Raw genomic sequence first — 26,085 nt, 5'->3', positions numbered from 1 at the left:
GCCATGATATCATCTTCCATTCGAAAAATATGCATTAAGGAGCCTGAGCAAGTGGTTGAGGTACACATGGTGATCTTTCAAGAGAATCCTCTCCTGCTCTTGTACAACCAACTAGTAACAATTGATGCTCAAATGGCCCAAGCCCCACCTATTGTGCAGGATCAACATGCTTTAAGAGGCTGTACTAGAGATGAGTGATTTATGCTCTCCATGGATTATGTTATGGTGATATATGTAAGTGAGCATGTCTCTTATGATGAGGCCATACACAGAGATGACAGTCACTCATGGGGTAGGGCTATGCAATTGGATTTTTACTCCTTATAAGCTAAACATACATAGGATCTAGCTCCTTTGCCTAGTGGTAAGAAGGCATTGCCATGTAAGTGGATATACAAGTTAAAAAATCTCCTTAGATGCCCCAAGCCCACGAATAAGTCTAGATTGGTAGCTAAGGATTTCAAGCAAAAACATGGTGTTGACTTCAATGAAGTATTTTCTCCTCTGGTCAAAATGACGACCCTATGCTTGGTACCAACATTGGTTGCTCAATTACATCCAGGCTTTTATCAGATGGATGTAAAGATGGTTTTTTTACATAGGGACTTACTTATATGATGAGATCTATATGCAATAGTTTAAGGGCTTTGAAGAAAAAGGCAAAGAACACTTGGTATATAAATTGAGAGAGAGCCTTTATGACCTTAAGCAGGTATCTAGGGAATGGTACCACAAGTTTGATGCTTTTATACATTCATAGGGATATAGCCATAGTGATATAGATCCATGTTTATACACAAAGGAAACTCATAATGGCAATCCTATGATTTTGGTACTCTATGTGGACGATATGCTTATTGATGGGAGAGCTCATGATGAGTTGGATGCCTTGAAAACTTGGCTCAAGAAGAGCTTTGAGATAAAGGATATGGGACATACTTCTCACATTCTTGGGATGTGCATCATGCGTATTCGTCTAAGGGGCCCCTTTATCTATCTTAGAAGGAGTATATCCAGAAATTCCTTGAGCGGTTTCATATATGCAGGATGTTAAGCCAATTGGTTGTCCTCTACCTTCTCATGTAAAGATTAGTTAGGCCAATTGTTTGCAATCCGATGAGCAAAAGGCCAAGATAGCCAAGATCCCTTATGCATCCACCGTGGGTAGTTTTATGTATGCCATGATCGCCACTTGTCTTGACATAGCATTTGTAGTGGAAGTTATAGTTTGCTATATAGCTACACCTAGCAGATGGCATTGGGATGCCGTCAAGGGTATCATGAGGTACATGAAGGGCACAATAGCTATATGTATATGATATGGTAGCTAGGATATAAGGGTCGTGGGATACACTGACTCTGATTATGCATGGCATACAAATAGTAGAAAGTCCACCTCTGGCTATGTCTAGAGGTATTGTTTCTTGGATGCCCAATGTGCAAAAATGCATGGCCCTCTCTACTATCAAGGCCAAGTATGTTGTAGCATGAGGCTTACAAGGAGCCTCTCTAGTTAGACTGTCTGGTGGTGGCAGACCTTGGTATTACTAATGTGGCCTCTACATTACATTCAAATTCTACGAGTGTTATCCAATTAGCCAAGAATCCGACCTTCCATGCAAAGATGAAACACATTGAGGTGTGCCACCACTTCATCAGAGTGTTGATTTAGGAGAGGTCTATTGACCTTGTCAAGATCTCACCTAACCAAAATCCTAAAAATATACTAATGAAAGGTCTCTTAACAAAGTGTTTTTCCTTCCTTAGGAAATTGATGCGTGTTGGATGAGATGACATCTTTCATCATCCTATTGTACTTATATACACTTGTACTTTATCACTTTTTTCTTGTTCTCTGCTTACTAGGGACACATTTTCCTTTAAGTGGGAGGTTGTTAGGGGTAAATGCACTTATGCCTAGTTGCCCGTGTATTACTACACTGACAACACCTACACACATGTATACTACATGTGGTGGGTGCCCATCATTGTCCCTTCATTTTTTGTTCTTTTAATGACATTTGAATAAAGGAAAGGCTAGTCACACATTGTGACTATTGAAGTACCCACATCTTGTGTCTCTCTCTATCTTGCACTTGCTCCTTCCACCATAGCTCTTACTTCCGCTCGCATGCTTCCACTTTGAGCTCACTCCCTTTATATAACACAAAAGGTTTGGGATCTCTCCCATTTGATTCATTTCATGAATTAATGTCACATGAATCCTCTTACCACATGAGACATGTATTAAAACCCAAAGTGCCTTAAAACTATAACTAATTATTTTTCTTCAAAGTTCGGTGTGATGTTGGGGGTAAAGGTACCTATACCTAACCACCCATGTGTTCATTATACTAATAGTACCCACACACATGTACACTATAGGTGACACCCATCATTATCACTTCATTCTTTATTCTTTTAGTGACATTTGAGTAAGGGAAGGCCAGTCACACATTGTGACTATTGGGGTTTCCATATAGAACAATGTCTCTCCATCTTACTCTCTTGCTCTATCCACCACTGTAGCTCTTGCTTTGCTCTTGCTTCCGCTTGTGTGCTTCCACTCGAGCTCTACCTTTCAACTAGTATCAAAGCCAACCATTCGAGGAGCTTCTTCATATTTTTCTTCAACCCGAATTCAAAGCTTCAGCTCAAGGTTTAATGGCAGTCATTGTTTCTTCCTCTTCAGGTATGCATTGAGTCTTTTCTTCTCCTAGCTTGTTCCAACTTGCTCTTGGCTTGTCAAGAAGCTTCCCAGGCTTAGCTAAGCCTTAGTAAGTGCTTATTAAGTTGAGGAGAAACCATTTTATCCATTTTGAGTGGATACAAAGCACGTTGTAGAAGTCATAGTGAATAGCTATGGCAACTTGACAATATTGTCATATTTTGGCCATAACTTTTGCATATAATAATGGACTCAAGTGTTTTATTACTAGAAACGGGGACCACAATGAGAGCTACAATTTGGATACTCACAAAGTTAATTCTGTGTAATTTTTTGTTCTCTATTTCACACAAAATATAACAATTCTGGTTTGGATAGTAAACAGTAAATTCCATAATAAATGTTTGATGCTTCGGGAATGCTATTTTGGTGTTCGAATGGTATGGCTATGATTTTGGGATGCTATTTGGATTGTTTAGAGCTTGATTAGCTCAATTTTGCAATGATTTATTGCCATCATAATAGATTGGACAACAAGCATACAATAGTGATCTTCATGCTTTGAATGCCTATTATGCCTATGTGGTATTTCAAGTATACTACATGTCTAGGGTGATGTCTAGCATTGATGTATGAGCCCGGATATTATTATGATATACTTTGCTACTTTGGTATGAGCCTAAATATTGTTATGACATGCTTTGGTACTTTGATTTGAGCTATATTTGATGCATTTGGGCCTTCGTTAGTTGCTTTGAGCTTTTATGCTTACTCACTTACAAATATTGAACCTTCATTTGACACTTATACTCTCGGATGTGTTTGTGATGTACTTAGGCTTTCCAAATGCTTTGATATATATGTCTTGGGCATTGCTTTCTCACTTTAAATTCTAGATTTGCTTCTAGTGGGAGACACTTATACTTGGTAGAGCTTCTTTCTTTCAGACAATGGGACACTTACTTCATGTACATACTCTCTTGATATGTATTGGATGCAGTTAACCTACTATGGGCTAATTTGATCACTTACTTTGGACTTGGCACACTTATGTCTATCAGTGTGTTCTGAATGACATTTATATACTTCTAGGTTATGTATTGAGCTTTGTTTAATGGGTTATGCATTTGGCAGTTCTCTTCTCTTTACCGTAAGATATTCTATGTGCATGATATTTATGCCTATTGCATGCATGGTTAACAAGCACACTGCAATTGTTGTGACAACTTTCAATCATGTTTTTTCTTGGTCTTTCTTTTTTGGTTTCTCACACTTGGTTGTTGTCATACTACTGCAGTTTATTACAATAGGTTGCATTAAAGTTGTATGCATTATATCTGAGGGGTAGTCACTTGGATTTGACAGTTCCTTTATTACAGTTTGTGGACAACTTAACATTTTGGAAGTTTCTCTTGCTTAGCCCTTGATGTGCCTCCAATTTTGGGGCTATTTAACTGTCATTTACAGCATTCTATTTTTTGTGGAATGTGCTTTCATTTACTCCATTATGGATGGTGGATAGAATGACAATGCTATCTTCAACATTGACAAGTTGGATGGCACCAACTATAACTATTGGAAGGTAGAAATTTGACATGTTCTAGTGTAGATATTGCAAATTGAGCCATTGAGACATGAGGGTGTCAAGCCTGAACATATTGATGTAGAGGATTGGGTTGAACTAGATGAGTTCTGTAAATCTACAATCATTTTGTCACTCTCTAAGTAGGTCTACTCTAACATTGTCTCTGATGAGCAAACCACCTAGCAACTATGGAACAAGATTCATAATGTCAAGGATAAGTAAAGCCCTACCTCTCAGATGTATTGGCTAAAGCAACTCATGGACCTTTGTATATGAAGGAGAGGACTTCCATGTCCATCCACTTAAATGATTTTCATTCTATTTTTAGCCACTTATCTTCACAAGGAATTGAATTTAAGGAAGATCTTCCTCCCTTGCTCTTGTTGGTTACATTGCCTGAGTCATGGGACACATTCTATAAATTGCTAAGTGTGCAAATATGCCTACTAATGGGTTGAAATTGCAAGATGTAGAGGATGCTCTCTTAAATGAAGAGATTAATAGGAAAAATATTGATGCTTCACGCACCTCTCATGATTTGATTGTCAAATGCAATAATGGTAGGAGCAGTTATGATTGCAGTGGGAGAGAATCTCAGAAGTCTCATTCTCAATCATGTAGTAAGTCTTGTGGTTCTAAGTCCCCATTAACTTGTCACTAATGTGGGAAGTAGGGTCATATTCAGCCACAATGCCATAAAATACATTATGACAAGCACAAGAAAAAGAGAAAGGATAAGGTGCAAGAAAAGAATGATGATCGCAACATATCCCTAGCAAGTCTAGTGTTAAGATTAAAGAGATTAACGTCGTGCATGATGATGACTACATGCTTACAGCTTCTTCTCTTGATGTTTTGAAGTTGACTAATGCCTCGTCTACCTATGCTCAGTGTTGGCTACTTGATTCAGGGACTTCATTTCATGTCATCCCTCATCAAGAGTGGTTTCACTCCTATCGCAACATGACAAAATCTATTAGATTCGGTATTGGATATTGTTAGTAATGGACATGTCTAGCTACAATTTCCTTCAAGAAATGTCTTTACTTTGCAAGGTATATGCCATGTTTCGGCTTTGGCTAAAAGCCTACTTTCAACTAGATAATTGGATGTTGTAGGTTATGCTAGAGCTTTTGGTGATTCCTCGTGGAATTTTACCCGTATTGGTAAACTTATCTTGGCACTAGGTGCCAAGTCTAGGACTCTTTACCCCTTACTTGTATCTAGGTCTATCAACCATGTTTTGGCAATGGTTGCAATATCACATGTATCATTATGGCATCGCCACCTTGGGCACATGTCATTGAAGGGAATGAGAATGCTCACCCATTCATAATATCTTCTGCCCCTTGACTATAAGTGTTTCAATTCTTGTGATTATTGTCTTTATGGCAAGCAAACTCGTAATTCACATAAGAAGTTTGGCATTACGTGTGTGGGCGAGCCACTGGCTCTTGTTCACACTCTAATGTTTGTGGACCTATGCCTTGCAAGTCTTTAGGTGATGTAAAGTATTTTGCTACTTTCATTGATGATTACTCACAAAAGGTCTAAGCATATCCCATAAAACAAAGATCAAAATTCTTGGCTACATTTTAGCATTGGATTGGGGAAGAGTATGTTTCTAAATCCTTTGAGTAGTTTTGTGATGAGAGGGGTATTAAGCATCATTTGACCACCCCATGCACCCACTCCAAAATTGCATTAATAGGAGGATTTAGGAGTGAATTTGTAGTATGCTTAGCTAGGCAGGCTTACCGCAATAATTTTATCATTAGCAAGAGAGTGAAGGCAAAGCTCTGATAATAATATAGTAGTCCATTTTAACAAAATTGAACAAATGAATAGTCAATAGTATCTAAACCACAAAAACCAAATGCTCCTTGCAATCTTTGATCTTTGTTTTTTTTTAAAGAACTCTTGAATCAACTTTTCATATGCTCTAGCTCTAATTGATTTGCAAATAATCAACTCATAGTTCGTTGTGGGCTTAAAACAAAGTAGAAAGTATATCTTAAGAATCCCTAGCAAACTAACATCAATGAACTTGTATGATAATGATAATATCTAACCAATATAGGTTTTAAAAAATATTTAATCAACATAGATATCAAAGCATGTATCTGTATATTTATTCCTCTTGTCTCTTTCCATTACAATATAATCATGCTCAAATGGAGGTGGAGCCTTGTCATTATTATGATCCACCTAATCATCCATTGAGCATGTAAAAGCAATAACATTTATTGTAGATATAGCTCCAACTCAATAGCAACTCAATATCAAAAGCAAAGGGAAACTGTGGATACCATCAGAGGGTTTAGACATGTTTAGATGGCCATTAATAATAGCTCAATGAGTAATTCTCCATCTAAAAGTTGTAGTAAGGTGTTATATAATCTCCAACCAACTAAGTCCAATATATTAAATATAAGGAAGTTGTGAGTTAAATGAATTGCTTTTACCATTAAAAGATTACTACACAATTTTCTTATTACTATATATGCCACAAGTAATTACAGTATTGAAGCTACAAAGTGACTAAAGTTGCAATCTTTCAAGCATCCAATTTTGGCTTATAATGATTAAGGAGCTCTAAAACATTTAATCAACATATGCACATAGTTTATTAAAAACTATGCAAGTATTTTATGGAAATATATGCAAGTAGTATATGAAAATAAGAAGAATCAATAACATTATTGGTACATGCAAGTAGTTTATTAAAATAAGGAGAGTTCATAGTTCTAATTTTGGCAAATTTACGAGAGTACTTGTGTTTTTATGTTCTCGAATTCCCCCTTACCTTTCAAAATTTACTAGAATGCCCCTAAAATTCAATCAAAATTCTCAATGTACATTTCCACTTTAGCCAATTCCTTAAATGCCCCTCAAATTTCATCAAAATTATATGCATGCCTCACATAATTTGACAAGACTTGTTTAATGCATCATATTTTCAAGTCTTGATTAGAATGACTATGTTTCATAAAATAGTGGATGATGGAATGATGATTATTTTCTATGATACTACACACAAACAAGATACAAAAGTTTATGGCCTATGAAGACAGATTTTTATATTCTTGAGTTCATTCAATGGTGATTATTGTGTAAGACACTCAATGGTACATTGTCGCTATCGCTATAAAAACTAAGGACTAAGTAAGTTGCAAAACAAGTTGAAGAAAAAATATATAAGTCATTTTGTAATTGTTGATATTTGAGGGGTATTTTGGGGATTTTCACAAAACCATAGGTGCATCTTGATGAATTTCCTTTTCATTAAGAGTTGATATTTTATTTAGATAACAATGATGTATCCACACTAATGGTCAAGTGCAATTGTAACCATTAGCGTGTACTTGTAAAACATGACAAATCAACTTATTCGGTAACTTAATTCTAGTCACTTTCCAAGGAAACATCTGTCAACTCTAGAAGAAGGCTTGCGTTTACTTCATGGTATGAATTCTAGTCCCTTTCAAGGTCAAATTTCTATCAACTCAAGAAGAAAGCTTTTGTTTTTAAGTTTATAAATACAAAAAACGACATCACTTTACTTAGCACTAAAATTATTGTCCTTATTGCTTCTTAGTGCTTCACAAGTGCAAATGATTGTTGCTTTAAAACATGTTACTAAAAACAAATTGCAAGATAAAATTTGTATTATTAGCATATATGTACTCTTGCTTATAAACTATGACAACATTGATAACAACTCAAGTGTACAAGCATATTGATATGCAAGTCATTTTGCTAATATTATTGATGTGACACTCTTGCAAAAGTGTGGATAAAAGCATGTCTCAATTTTAACAAACTCTATGATAAATCTACCATATTACTCACATCAAAGCCAAGTGAATACATTTGAGGATACCATGTAGCACAAATGTTTCTTCTAGTAGGTTAGATACATGTAACTAGGAATAATCATGACGCCATTCAAAAGCAAAGAGTGAAAAGTAAAGTGTAGTGATACAACATCATGAACTTGCGTGCAATATATACATTTATATAGACTTTTGAAAAGCAAGTGGGGTTTGGTGCAGTCATGCTTTAATCGCTTTTTCATTATATGCCAAGCCATTATGTAATCCCATAGAATGTAAATATAGTCATAACTATCAATTAAACTTATTGGTTTAATAATTTAGGAACTTGTATGTGTTATGATTAGCAATAGAATCTTAGTATGTAACGTGATGGCCAAAGATGACCTTCATCATCATGAGAGAAGATTGTAGCAAATTATTCTCATGTGAATAATCTTAGAGCAAAGCTTCACTATATAAGATAAGATCATAGCGTTTCTCATGTTATGTATTAGTTTAAAATATATATTTTGTTATTATTAAGCATAATTATTAAATATTTTAATCTTGTTAAATTTATTTTCACTCATCATGTGGTGGTGGTGGTTTGGAAAGGAGGGTGGTGGGGGGGTTGGGGAAGGGGGGGTGAGGGGGGGTGAGGGGGGGATAACAGTTTGAAGGGTTGGCTCATATACACTCCACATACACATAACGATGATTATTATGGAGCCCAAAGGGTAAAAGAAATAGTGGAACTCAAGTTGACCTGCTAGGGATAACGAAAATGTTAGTATTTTGTTAAATGGCATGAATTCTAGTAAACAAGGTTGTACAATTATAAGGTCTTGCCTTCATTGAAAAATAGAAAAATAAAAACATGAAAAATAGAATTCATTCATCAATATAGATTGAAAGATGCAAATTTGAAGAGATGCAAGGACAAACAGATGTCAATGAAGTACTAGAAATGAGGCTTGGAGACTACATAAGTGTTAGTTTGGTAAATTAGGCCTTGGAGCAAGTGCGCACATGATGGTTGAAGTGAGGTTAATGGCCACTAGATGAATGATGAATGGTATATTCTCTTTTAAATAGCCAATTTTGGTAGAATGGAGAAACATAGAATGTCTCCATGGTCGTGCCACATTAATAATTTGTGCTATGTCATTGGCCACTAGATGAATGATGAAATGCTATATTATCTTTCGAATAGCCAATTGTGGTATCATGGAGAAACGTAGAATCTCCATGATCATGCCACATTAATAATTTGTGCTATGTAAGCCTATTGCTATTGTAGTAAGGAATTTCACTTCATGCACTATGTAAGCCTACTATCTTCGTAGTAGGGGAATTTCACTTCAAGCCCTTGGCTCATGAGAGAGATTTTTATGACTTATCAACTCCTTATGTCAAACACTTCAAGATCCTTTTTTTTTTAAAGACAAATTGCAATCAAACTTCTCTTTTTCTCTTTAACAAAAGCTTTGGCAAACTCATTGACAATAGGTCATGCACCAACATTTTGAATAGTGACATTGTTTATTGGCTGTAAGACCTGTATGAATCTGAGTGTCCCGTTCTTCTTAGGAACTGTAAACCATCTGTTGGAATATGGAGCTAAAGATGGCTCTAGAATCCCCATCCTGATCCGCTCATTCAAAAGCTCTACCAATTTGAAAAAGTAAGCCCTCGACACAAGAATAGCCTGTAGATTCCAAGGGACATGCAAAATGGTAAAAATAACCATAAGCATCACAACCCTAGGATCAATACATCCAATCTCATGTGGGAAGAAAGCAAAAGCTTTTCCATGTCTGTATAACATCTCTTCAAAACATCTTACCTCTTCGATATTCCTCCCTTTTCTTAGCAACATTCCCATCAAATCTCTTGGTTTTTGAGTTGTACTTAGGATGATATACTATTTCTTTGTATGATGTAAGTATTTCACAATATAATAAATGTTTGCATTATCCTTAGAATTATCTCTTGAATTTTTAAATGGAAATTATCAAATCCCATCTTAAGAATATCTCAAGGAGACTGCTAAGGTAGGATAAAGGGCCCAATAGTTGAATAGTTAAGAGTTTGCAAATGTATATTCACTATCTTGAGAAAATTTATAGCTTTGATATTACAAAGAGGTACACCAAGTCTATCTCTACTAAACAAATTGATTTCAAATAATCTTGATCTAAAAATCATGCAACGTTTTTTGCTCCATGAAATCTCCTATTAAAAAAGATCCTTCTAATAGATGACAATTGCAAGCCAAAGAACAATCATATATGCGCCAATGAAAAAACAAGATTTGAACCAATGTTTCTTGGAAAAGCCAAAAGCCACATAGTGTTGATGTAACCACTTTCCCTTTTTCAAGTTCTTGGTATAGGTACTAAGTGTTTTATTATTAACCCCCATGAGAGTCAAGAAATGGTGTTACTACTAGCTCTTGTTTAACTACTACCCCTTTACACTAGTTCAGAAGTCCAAGTTTTGGGGCAAGTGCGCACATGATGGTTGAAGTGAGGTCAAAGGCCACCAAATGAATGAAACATCATCTCCTCTTTCATATAGCCAACTGTGGTAGCATAGAGAAACATAGAATGTCCATACGATTGACCATCTCACTTGTGCCCCATAGGTCTTTTGTGCTATTTAAGCCTATTGTTGTTGTATTAAGGAAATTTCACTTCATATGCTACATAAGCCTACTATCACTATAGTAGGGGAATTTCACTTTAAGCCCACAACTCTATGAGAGATTTTTATGACTTATCAACACCTCATGTCAAACACTTCAAGACCCTTGGTCTTTTTAGACAAATTGCAATCAAAATTCTATTTTCTCTTCAACAAAATGATATGCCTCCCTTCTTAACAAGCTCCACATCAAATCTCTTGGTTTCATCCATTTTGATTATTTTCTTAATATAACTACCACAAGGTAAAGTGATGATGCTAAGGCATGTTGTTTCATCCATTTTGATTATTTTCTTAATATAACTACCACATTATTGAAAAATCTCTTGGTTTTTAGAGATGTACGTAATATACTATTTCCTGTGCATTATGTAAGTATTTCACAACATAACAACTTTTTGCATTATCTTTAAAATAATCTCTTGGATATTTTTAACTAGAAGTTATCCGATCCAATAATAAGAATATATATCCATGGAGATGTTATGGTACGTCTTAAGGATAAAGAGGATGTCACATGAAAGGGGGTTAACGATGGTGGGAAAATGGGTAGGTTTAGTGCGGTATAGGTCAGGGTATATAACGTGCGGGCTTTCAAAAAGGTAACGGCGATCCGACTCTCGGCGCCACTTCTAAAGCTTTCAGTGTCCACCATCACATGCACATAGCCAACAAGAATTTAAGCTTTGTGCCCGCTGCTGCCATCTTCCCCGGCCCGGCATGCTGCATCAGAGCCCAGGCTTTCTCTCTTCGAACAATGGCTGTGGCTCCTTTTGCCGGCCTCTCATTACCAGTCTTCTCAAGCACCAGCTTCCCGTTTTGAACGAAGCGGTCTTGTTTCTTCTCCTCAAGAGCTATTTCAAGTCGACACCACTACCTCCCTCTGTCGCTGCACCCGCTTTCTTTTCAACCAATGGCTATGGCTCCTCCTCCTCCTCCAGGCCTCTTATTATCAGTCAACTTAAGCAGCAGCTCCCAGTTTTGATCACAGCAGCCTCATCTCTTCTCCAGAAGAGCCATGTGGCAGCTTCCCATTTTGATCGAAGTAGCTTCGTTTCTACTCCAGAAGAGCCGTTTCAAGTAGCAGCTTTCCGGTGTGGTCAGCACCAGCGACACCACTGCCTCCCTCCCTTCGTCGCTGCATCCGCCTCATAAATTCCATGGCCAGCAAGGTCATAGATGTGGAAATCTTAGAGAAGACAGAGAGCATGCGCCATACCTCTGCCGAACTGCATGATGCACATCTTGTTCTTGTCCCCCTGCCCCGGTATCCTCCCATGCCGCGGCTCTTCAACCCTAACTCCAAGGATAAAAGTACCGTGGCAGAAGTTCGCAAGATTACCTTGAATGTTGCAGGAATGGAATGTGCTGCCTGTGCTAGCTCCGTTGAAAAGGCTGTCAAGCGCCTCCCCGGCATCGAAGATGCAAGTGTGGCTGTGCTCCAGCAAAGTGCACAAGTCGTCTACCATCCTGCTTTCGTAAACGTGATCTCCATCCCATGATTTACTTTCTTCCCACTATGGCATCCAAAATTCTTCTTTCCTCCTTCAAAGATAAAGAAATCGTACACTTTCTAATGAAATTCATTGGCATTCAGATTAAGTATCAGATATGCAATTTATATTGAGTCAAAATTGCAACCATTGAATCTTACGATGGCACAGTCAAGACTTAAGTTTAAAATATATGTTAAGTTTTCCAGGATTGAGCATTAATGCAATTCTGCAGCAACAAGTGCATTTCCATTAATACTTGAATCATGAAGAATTTGGCACATCACAAATAGAATCACTTAACCCTTAACCTAAAATGCCAGGCACGTTTTGCAGCTAATGAGTACTTTAATTGTGCATACATGGAACCGTTTTCCCCATAAAAAGCATCTTCTGAACTCTCAGGAATTTGGAACGTCACAAATAGAATCACTTAACCCTTAACCTAAAATGCCAGGCACGTTCTGCAGCTAATGAGTACTTTAATTGTGCATACATGAACCGTTCTCCCCATAAAAAGCATCTTCTGAACTCTCAAAAGTATGAGATCGGAGAGCAATGGGCTTTCACTGCCAAATTGCATTAATCCAACCGCAAGTCAACTTACTGTTCAGATTGCAAATGATGCCATGTAGTGTTACACATTCATCGGTTTAATAATATGAATTAATAGAGCCTCCAATGTATGATCACCTATCCAATATCAGAATTGACATTTCTACACAATCCACAACCTCTGAATTCCTGTTTCTGCAGAGTTCATGAAATATAAATTTCACTAATTTGATGGGGTGATTATTGAACTGCCCTATGCCTGTAGGAAAACATGATCCAGACAACGATTGAGGATGCTGGCTTTGATGCCATTATAATTGAGGATGACTTAGCACAGTGCTCAGACACCACATGCCGTTTGCGTATCAAAGGCATGACCTGCACGGCCTGCTCAACATCTGTTGAATCTGCTCTGGAGAATACTTCTGGCATCAAAAGAGCAGTGGTTGCATTGGCAACAGAGGAAGCAGAAGTACAGTATGATCCTCGAGTAGTTACCTACAGGCAGATTATGAGTATAGTAAATGACACTGGCTTTGATGCTGATTTGATCAGTGCAGGCCAAGAAAGTAATAGAATACACCTCCAAATACAAGGCAGTGTATCAAATGAAGACATGGACCTGGTTAAGTCCTCTTTAGAGATGTTAAATGGAGTCAAGAATGTTGAGGCAAACATTCATGAGCAGACAGTTGTTGTCTCATATAACCCTGATGAAACAGGCCCCAGATGTTTCATAGAAACCATTGGAGAGGCAGGTTTCAAGTCAAGTTTACAAACTCCTGCAGGTTTAGGAGGTCCCAATAGAAGCAAGGAGATAAATCAATACAAGAGACTTTTTTTATGGAGCTGCATCTTTACATTGCCCATATTTCTCCTTTCTATGGTTTTCATGTATATCCCCGGAGTAAAAGACTGGGAGACATCACGAATCGTGAATATGTTGACTGTAGGAATGCTAGTAAGATGGATACTCTCCACTCCAGTCCAATTTATCTTTGGCAGGCGCTTCTATATTGGGGCCTATAATGCTTTAAGGCATTACTCTGCCAACATGGATGTCCTGATAGCTCTTGGTACAAATGCAGCCTACTTCTACTCAGTTTATACAGCTCTGCGTGCAGCAACTTCAAAAGGCTTCAAGGAAACAGATTTCTTTGAAACGAGTGCGATGCTCATCTCTTTTATACTTCTTGGGAAGTTCCTAGAAGTTCTGGCAAAGGGGAAAACATCTGAGGCTATAGCTAAGCTGCTGCAACTCCAGCCTGACACTGCTACTCTGCTTATTATGGATGAAAATGAAGGTGATATTTTGGAGAGAGAGATTAGTACCCAGCTGGTGCAACGGAAGGATATCATCAAGATTGTGCCTGGTAGAAAGGCACCAACAGATGGGATTGTTGTTTGGGGCAAAAGCCATGTCAATGAGAGTATGATCACAGGTGAAGCTCACCCTGTCCCCAAACAGATGGGTGACAAAATTATAGGTGGTACACTAAATGAGAGTGGAGTTTTGCACATGCAAGCAACACATGTGGGTTCAGAGACGGCACTTGCACAAATAGTTCGCCTTGTGAAGGCTGCTCAAATGGCCAAGGCACCTGTTCAAAAATACGCAGATCGTGTTTCTCAGTACTTTGTACCGTTTGTGAGTGGCTTTCAATATCCAATCTTCATGCACTTTTTTGTATGAGCTAAAGTTGCAACAAAAACTTGTCACATCCATGTGCTGCCCACAAGATTGATACTCGAGCCACAGGTCTTTAAATCTCTTAGTGTCACAGTTATATTTCAAAACGTCTCATCATACCATTCTCAACCTAGTCATAAGCCTCAAAAAAATTGCCAATCTAACCTTAGCTTTATTCTATTCTCGCAGACAATCTTCTCCTGTTGTCCATAAGAGTGTTTCATGTGAACTGTTCTGCAGGTGGTGTTGGCAGCCATGGTTACATGGTTAGCATGGTTCACTGCAGGAATATCTGGTTCATACCCTAAGTCCTGGATACCTTCCTCCATGGATGAGTTTGAGCTTGCCCTTCAATTTGGAATCTCAGTCCTTGTAATTGCTTGTCCATGTGCCCTGGGTTTAGCTACACCAACTGCAGTGATGGTGGCAACTGGAAAGGGAGCTTCTCAAGGAATCCTTATAAAGGGGGGTCAAGCGCTTGAGAGCGCACATAAGGTACTATCAATCAAACTACTGTATTGCTGAGAGATGAGAGGTATGAATAGTAACAATTTTTTCATATTTATGAGCCAGGTTCAGTGCCTTGTGTTCGACAAGACAGGTACACTTACCAGTGGAATGCCTGCTGTTGTTAGCACTATCTTATTCAAAAGCTTGTCATTGCTCAACTTTTATACCTTGGTGGCTGCTGTTGAGGTGAGCCCGGTTTACATATCCAATACCAAATACTCTCTCTGTCCTAAATCTTGGAGTCACATCCACTTTTGGCTATCTTTGTTCAACTCTGAAAATTTAACAGGTCAATAGCGTGCACCCCTTGGCCAAGGCTATAATTCAGCATGCCAATACTTTACAAGAACAATCTTCAGAAAATGAACCAAGCCTACTGGCACTCAATTTTGAGGCAATTACTGGACAAGGTGTTTATGCAAATGTACAAGATAAAGAAGTGATTGTGGGGAACAAGAGAATTATGGAAAATTTTAATGTGCCGATTTCTGACGAAGTAAATCAGCACTTGATAGAAATTCAGAATCTGTCACAATCAGCTATAATGGTCTCGATTGACAGAGATGTGGCTGGGATTATTGCAGTATCAGATCCAATTAAACCAGAAGCAGCCGGGGTGGTTTCGATACTCAAAACATTAGGCATACATAGCATTATGGTAACAGGTGACAACTGGGGCACTGCTAAGGCTGTCGCAAGGCAAGTTGGGATTGACACGATTGTTGCTGAGGCAGAACCAAGTGTAAAAGCGGAAAAAGTTAAGGACCTACAGGTAGTTACACAGTTCATCTTCTCAACTTTTACCACTGTCAATATAAAATTCCTTTTATGATGTAATGTTTTTTTTTTTTGGGTAAAAGAGATAGAGAGAGAGAGAGAGAGTTATATTAATGTCTTGTGGAGGCCAAAACTGACCTAAAGTACAAAATCAGGTACATCAGTCATTGTTTTTACATCCACTTCGAGTGCCAAAAAAGGCATAATCCATTGAAAATTAAAAGTAAAAGTACGCTCTAAGGTCAACCTATCATTATAAGATAGGGGTATAATATGTCAAAAGGTTCTTCAAAACATTTTCAGATGGTCATTTCCCTTCCGCCTTGGGTGTCTAGGAATGATTTTGTGATATGAAATAAAATATCCTTCTTGATCTCTTTACCTTCCAAGACTTTGACCTTGTCCCATCCGTCATCCAAGCATACTACCCTGATTTCCTTGGTGACCCAAGTTTCAAGCTATTTTTCTTAAATCTGTGTTATGACTTCCTTTACTAGGATTTTTCCGCAGTTCAAATCATTGTACCTAATGAATGGTCTTGTCTTCGCATTTCTTTATCTGGCTGATGTGCTCTTCCTATTTTCCATTCAACTCTTCCTTTGATGTTTTGTTTTCTTGTTGCAGGTGTTGGACCATATCCAGTAGGCATTGCTCCCAGGGGGAGGCCTTGTTGTTTTTGACAATGGAAAGGCCAATATGTTGAAGAGACTACTAGGGTTTGCACTAAGGAAACACAAAGTGTACAACCACAACAGAAACACTAAATGCAAAACACAAAACTCAAAACTCAAAATGCAAAAACACAAACACAAACATAGAAAAAAGGAGAACTCTGACGTGAATGAATGAATGCAGTAAATGTATGTAAGAGTGAATAGATGCTCAAGGGCAGAACGGTGCGTGTCGGAGAGTGACATCTGCTAGAGACAGATTAAGGTAACTATGAAACGTTCACCCTCGAAATGTTTCACCCTTGAAATGTTGTGTTTCACCTCGAAACATTTCACTTTTAGGCAAGTCCCAAGCGAAATGCCAAGTGAAACAATTGAATAATACATATGCAATGGTTTTTGTATAAACAATGAGTTACAAGTTACACATTTATACCATGCAAATCCTTTCATATCAACAAATTATGTGTATCCTATATAGAGTGTCCAAAAACCTTTAAAAAGCAAGGAAAAAAACCCATCTAAAAATCATGTTTCAATCACTGGTTCACTTAGGGTGTTTTGCGTTTCAATGAAATGTTTTAGGCATTTCACATTTCAATGCCAGCAAAATGTGTTTCGTGGTTACCATAAGATGGATCTTGAGTGTTGTAACCATCAATCAAATATGAAAGAGTGCTGAATAATGAAGGGTAGTAGGCTGATCACCAAAACACACCAGTCGAACATTGAAATCTAACAAAGGCAGCAAGGTACCACGAGAGAAGACTGAAAAACTGATCCTCCAAGGCAAAGAATTGTTAGGCGATAACATGAGAGGTGTTTGTTGATGTAGGTAGCCTGCTAGACAACAAAAACACAAGTACTACGGCAATTGTTTGCTATGAGAGATAGCAATAGCCTATCTCCTAGCACAAGATGCAAGCTGATCAGGTGCTATGATGATTCAGCCTAGGGTTGGATGGTGATGGGCTACATTTGATGATGACTAAACAGCTGATGGGTGAAATCTGCATGGTAGTGTAAGAAACCTGCACAAAAGGGTGGACGGAATGGCAGGCAAACTGTGTATTTATAGATGTGGATGGACCCTCCCAAATTAAGGTTAACACAAAAACTCTCTCAAAATACTTGTTTTAGGGTTTTTTATTAATAAAGCTTGTTTTGGAACTATTTAAGATGCCAATCAACATATAATGCATTTTTTAGCTTAGCAACCCCTCTCAAGCCCAAAACAGGTCTAGAAAGGAAGGCCAAGACTCCAATGCTCAAAGGTGAGGGGAAAATGTTGTAATTGAGAGAGGAACTCGAGAAGCAACCCTTGCATTAACTCAACATTGGTAGTGGTATTGTGGGCTCTCCATCAATAGATGTGATCAAGGTGAGCTAATCGAGGGTCCAACATTGGCTCAAGATCAACGATGAGGTCTTAAAGTCCTTAAGATTCAAGCAATTGTTGCATGAAGTTCAACCAAGTGGTGAAATTCGACCCATTAAAACAAGTCTTATCCATAAATGCATTTTTGTCCGTTGCAACAGGAGTGGAAATGCTAGGAGATGGATAAGGTGTGTAATGGGGGTAGGGTGGATAGGGTGGGGAAGTGGAGTATACTTGGAAACGAGTCCCAAAGTACCCACAATGCATATGGAAAGTATGCACAATGGATCCAAATGTGGGCATGGAGACTCTAGGCATGGGAATGGTAACCACACGAGAAGCCCATGGAAGAGGGATATGGACACCTTGAGCAAAAGATGCAAATTTCTATGTAGGAGTGACCCAAGGAATGTGTGACAATACACCATAAGCAAAGATTGAAAATCTTTGTGTTTGAAAGGTTAATGAATGGGGATGTGAGTGTCTGGGGATAGTGAGGGGGATGCCCATCACATCCACATATTGTAAGCCTCAAGCGAGTTTATGAGGATGAAAATGTTATTCATTTGGTGATGGAGCTTTATGAGGTTGGTGAACTATTTGGTCAGATTGTTGCTCGTGGTCGTTATCAAGAAAGAGCAGCAACTATTGTCACTTGTATTATTGTAGAAGTTGTTCAGGAACTTCCCTCCCTTCGTATGGCTACTAAGTGTCTTGGTTTTTATGGTTCTTGTTTGGGAGGGATTTGAGAAGAGTGGTTTATATGCTCAAATGAAACAAAAGATGTAGATATACTTGATGAAGAATGTCTGCTTGAAGTCGTCCAAGAACTTCCCTCCCTTTGTATGGCTACTAAGTGTCTTGGTTTTTATGGTTCTTGTTTGGGAGGGTTTTGAGAAGAGTGGTTTATATACTCAAATGAAACAAAAGATGTAGATATAGTTGATCAAGAATGTCTGCTTTGAGAGCCCCCTCTATGAAGTTTACATAGAAAAAGTCATCCAGATCTTGCACACCAAAAGGAGAAATAGAAGAGGGTTTTGATTTATACAACTCAAAGGGGTTATAAGAACTTGATATTGAGCCTAGTTGAGATTAAGAAGATGGGTTTGCCAGTCGTCCCAAATGTCGTATGTCCTCCATGATTGGAAAGGTGGCCAATCTCACCAATTGATCCAAATGGTGTAGCAAACATGGTAGAGGGATGTAAGCTTGACTATACATGATGCGAAAGTACTCTTCAGACTCCTCTATCATAATATTAAAATCTGAAATACAAGAAAACAAAGAGGGCGAAGGTAAAGGTGAGGTATCATCTTCCTTCACAGTCCATAATGCCTCCTCAAGGCTTTCAATGATGGAGAAGCCTAATAAGACATCATGGGGTCTCGAGAAGATGTCTAAGACATTGTGATTTGGTTATGAGAAGTCTGTGTGCCTTGCACAAAAATAAGCCTCCACAATATTCATAGGATACTCTTTACAAGAGCACTGGCTCTGATACCAAGTGAAGAAACTAAACTACTAGGGTTTGCACTAAGGAAACACAGAGTGTACAACCACGATAGAAACACAAAGACACAGGCAGTGATGTGCAAAACTCAAATCCTAAACACCAAACGCAAAACGAAAAACTCATAAGTCAAAACAAACAAACAGAAACACAAACAAAGAAAAAATAAGAACTTTGAAGTAATTGAATTAATTCGGTAAATGAATATAAGACTATACACAATGCTCAAGGACACAACGGTAAGTATCGAAGAATGACATCTTCTGGAGACAAATCACGAATGTTATAACCACCAATTGGAAATGAGAGAGTGTTGAATAATAAAGGGCAGTAAATTGGTCACCAAAACACAGTAGTCGGAGACTAAAATCTAGTAAACACAGTAGTGCATCACAAGGACATAAAATATTGACTACTCTACTTAACATTTGGATTAATTTTTAATCAAAGTGTGTTGCACATGTGAAGTGCAATCGAGATTATTTCATATTGATGAGCCAAGGATCCAAGGAAATTAGTGGATGTCAAAGGCAAAAGTTATCTAAAGTAATGTTGCACAAATACTAGGTGGTATTTCGTGACAAAAATTAGCCTAAGACATTTTATTAGTCATAAGTGTCAATTAGTGAAACTAACGATTTAGCATTTAATGGTACTTATTGTCAATCCGAGAGCTAAAGAAGACTCATGAACATTTGGAAGATGAATTGCCGAGCTAATTTGGTAGGTTAGACTAATTTTTTGGGCACTAAGATAATTATTAAATTAATTTTAAATATTTTAAAACTGATAATTAATTTAATTATGCAGATAATCCTAAAAATGGAATTAGAAATCTACCACTTGGCAAAACTTACCCATGCAAGTGAAAAAGACGTTTTTTAGGATGGGGGAGAGAGAGAGAGAGCGGGTCATTCCAAGCTTGCACAAGCTAAGAGAGATAGAGAGATGTTGAGAAACCCTTCACCTGCAGTTTGCATTTTTGTGTTTCTGCATTTTACGTTTAGGGTTTGTGTTTAGGGTTTAAAGCCCCAAAAAGGGGCGCCATCCTAGACTGACTATACCTATTTATAGGCCACTCTCTCATTCATTCCTCACAACTGATTCATTCAGTCTGCCACCTCTTCTCTCCAATCTCTCCACTACCCTCACATCCCTTCAGGAGGACATTGCGGTTCGTGGTTCATGGTTGTCATCGTCGTCTTCCTTGTTGTGCTACGGCACCCTTGTTCCCTTGTATCACATTCACTCCATGATTCGAAACTTCATCATTCCATTCATTAGAGTTTCTTCTCTCTTCTTTTCTCTTCTCCATGTTCGCCGAGTTCACTCCGTGTTCCTCCCCGCCAACCCTACTCTCTCGCTGGTACGTCATCTTTTGACATGGTATCAGAGCTGGATCTGCTTAAACAACGGCAAAGGTCCTCCACTATGGTGACGGCAAAGACCGGTGGCGGGTTCGGCATCCACTTCTCTTCTTCTTTCACTGCATCAACATCTCGTTTTTGCAAGTTTCATGTGTTTTCAGCTTGCTGCCCACACCCCTTTCATGGAGAACATTGCAGTCTCACCTGTCCCTTGCTGTCATCTACAGTTTGGTGCATGTTTCCAGCCATCCGCAATTTGCAGCTGTTTATAGTAGAGTGATTGTTGCTGATCACTCTCCATTCAGACAACAATCTCGTTTTTGCAAATTTCAGGTATTTCAACTTGCTGCCCACACCCGGACACGGAGGACATCACGGTCCAAGCTGACCATTGCAGTCTACAACAGTCTGGCACCTGTTTCCAGCCTATCACACACTCTTCGGAGCTAATTTCAGCATTTTGACTGTTGTTGCTGTTTTTTCCTACGTTTTTAGTCTTTCTCTCACTTATTGCCTACGTTTTTAGTCTTTCTCTCTCCTCACCTGCGTTTTTCTACTGGTTGCAACCTCTTATTGCTGGTCGCATTCTCCTCCCACTGGCAACTCACTTCCAGCCCTTTCACTGCCCTCCCACCCCTTGAGGTAAACCTTGCCGTTCGTGCTTTGCACTGCCCTCATACCCCTTGAGGCAAACATTGTAGTTTATGGTTGGTGGCTAACCCCTTCCTTCTTTAGCAAGGCACACTGGTATCCATGGCTTCTTTACCAACAAATGACCAAACTATTGGGTGCTCCTACTATGGCATCACCGGACACACCATCGATGCTTGCCGACTTCGACTTTTGCTCCCCACCCCTCTGGAGTATATGCGTCTTCCACCAGGCACTCCTTGTGCCACCTCTCCTTTCTCGGCCACACAAATCGTTCTACATCGGCTATCAAAGTACTATGCCCAAGGCAATAAGACGCATCCAATGCGCACTAAGTCCTTTCGAGCACATGGAGGATCGATTGGTGCTACAACCTCCTAGAGATCGTCGCAATGGCAGCGGCAATCTTCTCCCACTTATTTTCAAGTACAGTGGCTTCCACGACCTATGGATCTACAGTCCGCTCCATCGAGAGACAATGATTGTTTGATACCGTCTCCTCGTCAGTCTGCTCCTTCGAGAGACAGTGGCTGCTCGACTCCTTCCTCTTCTTCGGCTACCCAGTCTGCTCCACTAAGAGACAGTGACTGTTGCCTACCTCTTGCTCATTCTGAGCCCCACCCTTCCCCACCCTCGACTACTCAGGTCCAAGAGACTACCTCTAGGAGCTCTTTGGCACCCCAAATACCTTCTTTGACCCGACCGGCAGCACTTCCTTCGTCATCAAACATTTCAGAGTCTGTGATCCGTGATTTTTTGGATTCCCTATCTACTTCAAAGGGGGATTCAGAGGGGGATGTTATTTCTTTGCCCTCAAAGAGGCATCTACCTCTTCTTCGACTTCAGCGGAGGCCCCTCCACCTCCCACCTCAGAGGGGGAACCTACTCCACATGAAGCTCTTCACCTATCCTCTACTTTCTTGGGGTGGCTATCTTCGACCAGTCATCTCTTCTACTGATATCCAAGATCTTCAGGTACCACCTAGATCGGGACCTCGAAGGTTCAGCCGCGACTTGGTGACGAGGCCTTCATATTCCTTTCAGCATGGATGCACGGAGCTAGTGGGTTCTCTCCCGATGTTGTGTTTCGGATTCTCCAGTTCACTCTATCTACTGGTCTTTACTGCAGGTTCCCTTTCCGGTGGAAATCTTGGATCTTAGGGATCCTCTACATCTTCTTCCTCCTCTTCTCTTCTTGCCTTGGTCACTTGGTCAGCATGGAGTCATCTCCCGAGATCGAGTACGGGCATATCCTTATGGTTCTTAGCACCACACAAAGTCCGACATTCCTCCTATGCATTGCATGTTTTCATCATCTTTGTACTAGGGTGCTTGGGCAAGTGAACAATTTCCCCACGAGGAACACTGTCCAAGTGGCACCTACTGCATAAGCATTGCATCTCCACCTCACTCTTCTCTTGTTTCCCTTTATGGGCCTGAGAGAGGGTATTGAGAAACCCTTCACCCACAGTTTGCGTTTTTGCGATTCTGCATTTTGCATTTAGGGTTTACAGCCCCAAAAAGGGGCGCCATCCTAGACTGACTATGCCTATTTATAGGCCACTCCCTCATTCATTCCTCACGGCTGATTCATTCAATCTGTCACCTCTTCTCTCCAACCTCTCCACTACCCTCACACCCCTTCAGGAGGACATTGTAGTTCGTGGTTCATGGCTGTCATCATCATCTTCCTTGTGCTACGGCACCCTTGTTCCCTTGTATCACATTCACTCCATGATTCAGAACTTCATCATTCCATTCATTAGAGTTTCTTCTCTCTTCTCTTCTCTTCTCCATGTTCGCCGAGTTCACTCCGTGTTCCTCCCCGCCAACCCTACTGTCTCGTTGGTACGTCATCTTTTGACAAGAGGTGTCTAATGTCCATGATTGATTGGTAAATGTTTGTGCTTCAACATTTCATTAGTTATTGCTTGCTGTAATTAAGTTAAAATCAGGTTATTACCACCCCTCCACAAAAGGAAGGCTCGTTTAATGGTTCCGTTGCCGAGATACCATCAAATACTTTGAATTGGTGAACTCGAGGCACCTGATTGCGAGTCAAAAGCTTTGCATGATTGCTGAAATTGTGCTCAGTTGCTGATTACAGCATATCTTCACACGATGATACAAGATTAAGTGGTGATGATGCATTTCAATTTGGTCATTCACATAGAAAAAGGGAAAATGCAATGCATGATCTTGGACAAGGTTCTCAGCATGGACAGCAAGCTGAGAATGTGGGAAATGACCCAAATATAGGGAATTCCATGCCTCAAAATGGCAATGACAGGTAAGAGGGTGAAGAATTTGATAATAGGTCCAAAGATCGGATTAGGACAGTAGTGAATGCCCCAAAGAAGGACAGCAAAGGCTAAGAGAAAAAGACACCTTCTAGAGCTTTCGAACAGTCAAAAGAACATAAGAAAATGCCTAAAGCCTCCATTGTAAGAGCCTAAAGTTACTCATGAGCACAAATAGTTGGTACTTGTGGGACAAGTGCAAATGCATGGCCAACTTGGTAGTGTGAATCCATGGGAATATGGATGCCAATCCATGGGAATATGGACAGCAAAGTATTCATGCAAATGCAAACATGGGACAGCAAGGATACTTTGGTGGTGGCACCCTTTTTCATGCAATGGTTGGTCAAGGACCACACACGGGAATGTATGGCATGAATCCCTATGGTATGCAGCAGCCAATCCATAGTTCTCAACACCCAATGTATCCGCGTATGTCAGGTGGAATGCACAATCCCATACATGGCAATATAGGCATGATGCCTGGGGCACAATGTGGGCCATATGGAAATGTATCTGCAACCCCAAGGGCTATTGGAGCACAAGGATTTAGTGCTGGTCATGTAAATGCATTTGATAGTGTTGGTTATCATGGAAATGCAATAAGTACATCTTTTTTACAGTAGCCTATTTATGACAAGTTGACTCCCATAGGTCCAACAAAGGACTATGATAAGGGTGGCATGGCCATTCCAAGTATTTGAGAGGATTAGTGATGTATGTTATAGGCTGAAATTGCCTCTACGCTGGCGGATACAGAATGCCTTTCATGAGCTTACCAAGGCCTTTTCATGGTGATGTGCCAAAGGATATATCTACTGAAAGTCAGCCCAAGGTTGAGAACCTAGATAAGATATTGGTACTTGAGCAGATATTGGAATTTGGCATATAAAGATCAAGGGTAAGGTTTTTAGACGGTATTTGGTGAAGTTTCAGAACTATTCATCAATGGATGCCAAATGGATGGAGAAGGATGACTTAGCAAACCATCCTCAATTATTGCAACTTTACATTGGTGCTTTTTAGTTAGAACCAACTTTGGATCAAGCTCAATTAGGTTCAACAGAGCAGGGGTCCAAAGTATTACCTAATGCTTGTGAGAAAGCTAGCACCTCCACTCCTCAGCGATGGGCAATTCTAGATATAGCAGATCTCGGATGTATTCAATATATATTCAGGGTACTATATCTGACATGTTTGCCGCACAATCACTATTCAATGTATTAGTCACTATGTTTGGTATGCATATGGTATGGTTTATTATTTGCAACTCTAGAACTACACATTTGCATCGCTTTATGCTCAATGTAGCATCGGTTATGATCAGCATTGGATCATTGGTTTTTGGTAATTATAGACTCTTTAGCTTATCTTGATTTGCAATAAATGGTCATTAGTTTTCAATGGTATTCAGCTGATTGTATGAACAACAGCACGTGTTATGATGCCATTGATGTTTCAGCCATGGTTTATGCTATACTATGGTTTGGTTTTGCCAAATAAGTTGAGTTGATGAGTAATGAATGCACCCCATGATATTTTGGCAATGCTTTTGAGATTCTTGGTGAGTCTTATGCTATGTTATGATTGTTGTTAATTTTCAGCATGTGTTTGGCGCAGTAGCATGGTTTGGTAGCAATGGCCAATGTTTCCTTTACTATGATGCCTTGTGGAAATTCCATTGTAGTACAAGGCTTTCTAGACAAGGCAGCAACTAATTTCTTTCATTTTCTTGCGATGGAAGTCTAAACTTCCTCTCTATTCAACATTCTCTCTCATTCTCCAACCATTTCCCAACTTTGCTTCGAAGATCTCAACATTCTAATCCCTAGAGGCTAAGAAATTGTAATTTTTTCTCTACTATAAATCCTAAGGGTTTGAACAGAAACCTCCGGAAGCGTACCAAGAGATTGAAGCTTCAAGACTCGATTTTTCAAGGCTAAGAATCAATTCTTAGCAAGATTCAAGTGAGGAACCAACCAACATTCAAATTCGGGGCAATTTTCATTTTCCAAGGAGTCGATGAAGACCGATTGCCCAAGCAAATCAAGGGACAAATGAATTTGAAAACTTGCTAGTCATTATTGATAACAAGGAGCTTTCAGATTGCAAAGGGGATTGAAGGAATCCCATTGTATTCAAATCCGACTGCAATTAAAGATAAATAAATACCGAAAGGGGCACCAACTTTGGGGCCAACATGGTATCCAATGTCCAAAATTGATTGGTAAATGTTTGTGTTTCAACATTTCATTATATATTGCTTGACGTAATTAAGTTCTAATCAGATTATTACCACCCCTCCAAGGAAGAAAGGCTGGTTTCACAGTGTAGGACCAGAGAAGGTTGAAAACTGATTACCTGAGACAAAGAACTATCAAGGGATAACAGGAAAGGTGTTTG

At 39.3% G+C, this 26,085-nt stretch overlaps 1 protein-coding gene across 2 annotated transcripts in view; it reads left to right on the top strand.

Annotated features, from left to right (window-relative positions):
• Positions 1–11,937: 11,937 nt before the first annotated feature.
• The window catches only part of LOC148031417 (putative copper-transporting ATPase HMA5), a 49,573-nt gene continuing 35,425 nt past the window's right edge, over positions 11,938–26,085 (top strand). The window contains exons 1-6 of one of the 2 annotated variants that reach the window (XR_015691895.1): positions 11,938–12,261; positions 13,091–14,473; positions 14,756–15,010; positions 15,089–15,211; positions 15,315–15,797; positions 16,427–16,738. Coding sequence is in view for 1 of the 2 variants with exons in the window: in XM_087684960.1 (XP_087541086.1) it covers positions 11,938–12,261; positions 13,091–14,473; positions 14,756–15,010; positions 15,089–15,211; positions 15,315–15,797 (2,568 nt within the window). In the remaining variant the exon portion in view is untranslated. The remainder of the gene's footprint in view (positions 12,262–13,090; positions 14,474–14,755; positions 15,011–15,088; positions 15,212–15,314; positions 15,798–16,426; positions 16,739–26,085) is intronic. The other variant, XM_087684960.1, reaches the window with a different exon arrangement.

This window comes from Lygodium microphyllum, chromosome 9 (genome assembly GCF_053477565.2).
Source record: "Lygodium microphyllum isolate KBCC chromosome 9, Lygodium_microphyllum_v1.1.10, whole genome shotgun sequence".
Classification (NCBI taxonomy): Eukaryota; Viridiplantae; Streptophyta; class Polypodiopsida; order Schizaeales; family Lygodiaceae; genus Lygodium; species Lygodium microphyllum.
The sequence above is the reverse complement of the archived record's forward strand: the minus strand, read 5'-3'. Positions and strand labels throughout refer to the sequence as shown.